This window comes from Sparus aurata, chromosome 5 (genome assembly GCF_900880675.1).
Source record: "Sparus aurata chromosome 5, fSpaAur1.1, whole genome shotgun sequence".
In the NCBI taxonomy this organism is placed as follows: Eukaryota; Metazoa; Chordata; class Actinopteri; order Spariformes; family Sparidae; genus Sparus; species Sparus aurata.
Window position 1 is genome coordinate 5,623,484 of NC_044191.1, and position 6,290 is coordinate 5,629,773.

Here is a 6,290-nt window from a genome sequence, read left to right on the forward strand (position 1 = left end):
GCTTGCACTACTTCTGCTGCTAAATGTTTTCACCAAAAGAATACAGACTTAATAAGGAAGGACTAAAGGACTGTAAAAATGCAAGCCACTTGCTGAAGGTTCATGAGGATGGCCAGGCGCACAATACCCATGTGGCAACATGGAAGGAGTCGGAGGTCGTTTTGCAGAGCGGCTGACAATAGATAAGCGAGAGATGGCACTTGCTGAGGCTGAGAGATAATATCTTTGCACAGTGCCTTATTTATATTGTATTTTTATCACTTGTTTCTTTCCTCAGTCTTTATTTGGTGTGATATTTTTTACTTAAAAGAAATAAAAATTGAATACATACATGCAGATTCTGTGTAAGTGTATGAAAATTGATTGTGAAATTGACTGCGATGCAAGAGGGCGCTGGCTAAGATTTTGCCTAGGGCACCAAATTACTCAGAGCAATTAGTAATTTGCTCTGAGTAATTGCTCCACCATTTACATCTGTGCCCCAGTAGATGCACCACATCAGAACCTGTTCATCAGAAAGGCTGGCTTCCGCATCTGCCAAACTATGCCATACCTGGGGGTTTCATGTGATGGCTCTGTTTCCTGTGACTGCTGTGGTGAGGGTGTTATAGAGGCTAAGTGTCCTTACAGGTGGGGGCAGGACACCTCTACTGGGTACCAACAGTGGCTTGAGAACAAAAGAGGACATCTGGAAAGCCTGACAAACTTAAAGAGGAGCCATGCATATTTCACTCAGGTATTTCAATATTTCACCTGCATATACCTGCACACCTCTAATAAGTCTGCAACATTTTGTGCAATTATTCAAGATAATTATCCACAGATGGCATACTGCCTATAATGTAAATATTAGTGTTATGATGATTGCATTGCATTTGATAGGTCCAAATACAGATGTTTGTTACCAAACGGATGTATGCAGACTTCATCACTTGGACTCCTCAGACCTGCCTGATATTCAAAGTACAAAGAGATGAGGACTTCATCAGTGGTGCTATTAATGTGATGCAAACATTTTGGTCACAACACATACTCCACAAACTTTGGGAGCTGAAAGATGCACAGGTAGGTGGTTGAATTTCCTATCAGTGTAAAAATGGCAACAAATAAGTCACTGTGACTGAGAGTTACATATTTATTTATACCAATTCATTTTGAAACATATTATAGCTATTTCATTCAGTATCAACATAGACTTGACTATATGTACAAAATCAAATATCACAAAGCCTATACATTTATTTATGACATGAAAACAGACATACTTTTCAAAGGGGGTGTACTCATTTATGCTAAGCACTGTATATGTTTCTGCTAAGTAGGCAGAACACAGTCCAGTCGAAAGCAGCACAGGGAGTGACCCATCAGGTAACACCAGTGGCAGCAGAACATCAGGCAACAGAGGCAGCGCGTCTTTCAACAGAAGCAGGGTGAGAGGCAACAGAGGCAGGGTGACAGGGTGTGCAGCAGCAGAGCAGCACTGAGATAAGTTCAGGGACCTGTGGAAAGACAAACAACAGGTGGTTTTTATTAGAAAGATCCATTATGTCTCCACTGAAACCTGTTAAATGGCGCAATTGGGACAACAATGACTTCTTTGTTGTATAAAAAAGTTGCATAAAATATTGTTCTCTGATGCTCATTATTAAATTACTGCACATTGATTTTGTTCTTACTCTCAGATTCTGTAACGGTTGTACATAACACTGCTAGACAAGTTCATTAGTGCTGCACAGACATGCACAATTCTGTCAATCATGGCCTCTTCTCTCTTCTGTCTTTCATCCTGCAGTCTCTTCACCAGGCGCAGAGGAAGTGGGCCATCCAGAATGTGGTACCGGCTCTTCAGGGCACCAATTACTCTCTCTGCAGACCACATATCACATATTTGTTGTTAAAATGCTGTTTATCTACATTGCCTCTCCGGGAACCATCACCTTATCGCGGTGGAGAGGTTTGCGTGTCCCAATGAACTTGGGAGCTAGGTTGTCAGGAGCCATGTGCTCCCGGTAGGGTCTCCCAAGGCAAATTGGTCTCAGGTGAGGGGCCAGCCTAAGTATGGTTCAAAATACCCCATGAGAAATAGAGGTGTGAGGCGAGAGACTGCCCAGAGGAAGCCCGGGGCCCACGTCCGGAGCCAGGCCCGGACGGAGGGCCCGTGAGCGAGCACCTGGTGGCCGGGTCTTCCACGGGGCCCGGCCGGGCACAGCCCGAAAGAGCAATGTGGCATTTCTCCCTCCCCCATCCCGTGGACCCACCATCCGCAGGCGAAACCGCTGGGGTCGGGTGCGCTGCCACATGGGTGGCAGTGGTGGTGACGGGCCTCAGCAACCCAGACCTGGGCGGCAGAAGCTGACTCTGGGGACATGGAATGTCACCTCTCTTGGGGGGAAGGAGCCGGAGCTGGTGCGGGAGGTTGAGCGTTACCGGTTGGATCTGGTGGGGCTTGCCTCCACGCACAGCATTGGCTCTGGAGCCAAACTCCTGGAAAGGGGCTGGACACTATTCTTCTCCGGAGTTGCCAAAGGTGTGAGGCGCCGGGCAGGTGTGGGGATACTCACAAGTCCCCGGCTGAGCGCCGTCGTGTTGGAGTTTACCCCGGTGGACGAGAGGGTCGCCTCCCTATGCCTAAGGGCTGGGGGGAAAACTCTGACTGTTGTCTGTGCATATGCGCCGAACAGCAGTTTGGAGTATGCGGCCTTCTTGGATTCCCTGGTTGGGGCCCTGCAAGGGGCCCCAGTGGGGGACTCCGTGGTCTTACTGGGGGACTTCAATGCGCACGACGGCAATGACGGAGATACCTGGAGGGGCGTGATTGGGAGGAACGGCCTCCCCGATCTGAACCCGAGTGGTGTTCTATTATTAGACTTCTGTGCTAGTCACGGTCTGTCTATACTGAACACCATGATCAAACACAAGGATGCTCATAAGTGTACGTGGTACCAGAGCACCCTAGTTCGAAGGTCAATGATCGATTTTGTGATCGTATCATCTGATCTTCGACCGTGTGTTTTGGACACTCGGGTGCAGAGAGGGGCAGAGCTGTCAACTGATCACCACCTGGTGGTGAGTTGGGTTCGGTGGCAGGGGAAATCCCTGGACAGACCTGGTAAGCCCAAATGAGTAGTGCAGGTAAGCTGGGAACGTCTGGGGGAGGTCCCTGTCCGAGAAGCCTTCAACTCCCACCTCCGAAGGAGCTTCTCTAGCATCCCTGTGGAGGCTGGGGATATCGAACCTGAATGGACGATGTTCAAAGCTTCCATTGTTGAAGCTGCAGCTGTGTCCTGTGGCCATAGGGTCTTAGGTGCCTCAAGGGGCGGCAACCCTCGGACACCGTGGTGGACACCGGTGGTCAGGGAAGCCGTCCGACTGAAGAAGGAGTCCTTCAGGGACATATTGTCCCGGGGGACTCCTGAGGCAGATCTGGGGTACCAACGGGCCTGAAGGGCCACAGCTGTGGCAGAGGCAAAGCAGCGGGTGTGGGAGGAGTTCGGCGAGGCCATGGAGAAGGAATTTCGGGCGGCGCCAAAGCGCTTTTGGAAAACTGTCCGCCACCTCAGGAGGGGGAAACGGGGAACCATCCAAGCTGTGTACAGCAAGGATGGGACCTTGTTGACTTCGACTGAGGAGGTCATAGGGCGGAGGAAGGAGTACTTTGGTGACCTCCTGAATCCCACTCAGCCACCCTCTGTAATGGAGACAGAGCTGGAGGATGATGGGGTATCATCGCCGATTTCCCTGAGTGAAGTCACTGTGGTAGTCAAACAACTCCACAATGGCAAAGCCCCAGGGATCGATGAGATACCACCAGAAATGCTGAAGGCTCTGGGTGTTGAGGCGCTGTCTTGGTTGACACGCCTCTTCAACATTGCGTGGGGGTCGGGGTCGGTGCCGAAGGAGTGGCAAACAGGTGTGGTGGTCCCTCTCTTTAAGAAGGGGGACCAGAGGGTGTGTGCCAATTACAGAGGTATCACACTACTCAGCCTGCCTGGGAAAGTCTATTCCAAGGTGCTGGAAAGGAGGGTCCGGCCGATCGAAACTTAGATTGAAGAGGAACAATGCGGATTCCGTCCTGGTCGTGGAACAACGGACCAGCTCTTTACTCTGCCAGTCCACATGTGTTTTGTGGATCTGGAGAAGGCGTACGACCGGGTCCCCCGGATGTTCTGTGGGAGGTGCTGCAGGAGTATGGGGTGAGGTGGTCCCTTCTTAGGGCCATCCAATCCCTATATTCTCAAAGCGAGAGCTGCGTGCGTATACTCGGAAGTAAGTCGGACTTGTTCCAAGTGGGTGTCTGCCTCCGCCAGGGCTGTGCCTTGTCCCCAATCCTGTTTGTGATATACATGGACAGGATTTCGAGGCGCAGTCGTGATAAGGAGGGGTTACAGGTCGGTGACCTTAAGATCGCGTCACTGCTTTTTGCAGATGATGTGGTCTTGATGGCATCATCGGCTGTAGATCTACAACGCTCACTGGATCAGTTCGCAGCTGAGTGTGAAGCGGCAGGGATGAGGATCAGCACTTCTAAATCTGAGGCCATGGTTCTCAGTAGGAAACCGGTGGATTGCCTACTCCAGGTGGGGAATGTGTCCTTGCCCCAAGTGAAGGAGTTCAAGTACCTCGGGGTTTTGTTCACGAGTGAGGGGATGATGGAGCGTGAGATTGACAGGAGAGTCGGAGCAGCGGGTGCGGTGTTGCATGCGCTTCACCTTCACGCATCTACCGGTCAATCTTCGTCCCTACCCTCACCTATGGTCATGAGCGATGGGTCATGGCCGAAAGAATGAAATTGCGGGTACATGTGGCCGAAATGGGTTTTCTTCGCAAGGTGGCTGGGGTCTCTCTTAGAGATAGGGTGAGAAGCTCAGCCATCCAGGAGGGACTCGGAGTAGAGCCGCTGCTCCTCTGTGTAGAAAGGAGCCAGTTGAGGTGGTTCGGGCATCTGATGAGGATGCCACCAGGGCGCCTTCCTAGGGAGGTGTTCCTGGCACGTCCAACTGGGAGGAGACCTAGGGGTAGACCAAAGACCAGGCGGAGGGATTATATCTCTTCTCTGGCCTGGGTGCGCCTGGGGATTCCCCAGTCAGAGTAGGCTGATGTGGCCAGGGAAAGGGAAGTCTGGGGCTCGCTACTGAAGCTGCTGCCCCCGCGACCTGATTTTGGATAAGCGGTTGACAATGGATGGATGGATGGATTATCTACATTGTTATGTTTGAGTATCACAGGAGTAGCACAGTTGACCGTTATATCATATCATCATTGCATTGTGTCCTATAATTAGTGTTTCTTTTTCATGTTAAAGTGAAGAAAGATCCCTGTTAACTTCCTGTTATCCTGTTCTCTTGATATTGCACAACGGTAGCAACAGTGATTTGATGATGCAGCACACTCTGAATACCAAAAACATTCAAATGTACAGACTGTATGAATCTGACTGCTGACTCTATACCAATGTGAATTCTGATGTTCGAAGTCATATGAGAATTTGCAACATTTTCGGCTGACAGTTGTTTTTGGCCCCTTGTGAAAGACGGTGTGATGAGCTGTGCACCCAGAACAGCAAAGTCATCCTTCAAAGTGAAGCCCCTGTCGGCTAAAATTTGAAATAAACATAACAAATACTTAAAAACACTGCAAAACACCAGCAACTCAAAAATGGTAACTATGGGTAAATAATAAATTCAAAATAGGACTTAAATTAGAAAAAAAAAAAGTTCATAAAGCATACAGTGAAATTGTTACCTGATCTCCTGCATGGTGGAACTTCTGAGATAAGAAGTCCGAGTTCCTTAGAATATGCACATCTGAAGCCCTCCCTCCCCAGCCTTTGGAGAGATATGTGATTGAGCCAGATGGGTGACATGCAGTGATGTACTTCAAGTCCAGTTTTTGTATTTTAAGTAGGTGATAGCTCTGTGAGTAGAGACAGTCTTTAGTAATACTGATCTATAAATTGTGTACATATACACAGACAGCCAGGTAAGTATTACAAAAACCCGACACTTTATGCATGCTATCAAAAAGAAAAATATCTCACCTTGTTTTCAGCTTCTTTGAGTGTTCAATTTTGATCTCAAAGCAGTCGATAATTGCAGTCACTCTAGGGTACAGGAAGAGAACCTCTGCTGGTACTGTACTTCTGATAAACTCTCTATCAGGCCATTTAATCAAAAAAGAAATGTTGGCGTACATCAAATCCAACCATCAGGAGAATACATCAAGGAAAGTGCTATGTGCCAGGTCAAATATTCCACACATCAAATCGGTTGAGGGGTTCTGCCGCAGTTTCA

The 6,290-nt window shown here is 49.0% G+C and overlaps 1 protein-coding gene across 2 annotated transcripts; it reads left to right on the forward strand.

The window, feature by feature from the left end:
- The first annotated feature begins 438 nt into the window (after positions 1-438).
- On the forward strand, positions 439-2,038 carry LOC115582047 (uncharacterized). 2 transcript variants are annotated; one of them, XM_030417760.1, is made up of 4 exons: positions 439-736; positions 883-1,065; positions 1,323-1,430; positions 1,793-2,038. In XM_030417760.1, exons 1-4 carry the CDS (start codon positions 545-547, stop codon positions 1,970-1,972), a joined length of 663 nt encoding a protein of 220 aa, XP_030273620.1. In that variant the 5' UTR covers positions 439-544; the 3' UTR covers positions 1,973-2,038. The 2 variants fall into 2 exon arrangements, with proteins under 2 accessions (XP_030273620.1, XP_030273621.1); XM_030417761.1 differs by lacking the exon at positions 1,323-1,430.
- Positions 2,039-6,290: the final 4,252 nt, after the last annotated feature.

Excerpts from the sequence above, each read along its gene's own strand:
- LOC115582047 (XM_030417760.1), top strand. The coding sequence starts at position 545 with ATGCCATACCTGGGGGTTTCATGTGATGGCTCTGTTTCCTGTGACTGC. Across the intron at positions 737-882 it reads GCCATGCATATTTCACTCAG|GTCCAAATACAGATGTTTGT; the intron begins GTATTTCAATAT and ends TGCATTTGATAG. Across the intron at positions 1,431-1,792 it reads CGTCTTTCAACAGAAGCAGG|TCTCTTCACCAGGCGCAGAG; the intron begins GTGAGAGGCAAC and ends TTCATCCTGCAG.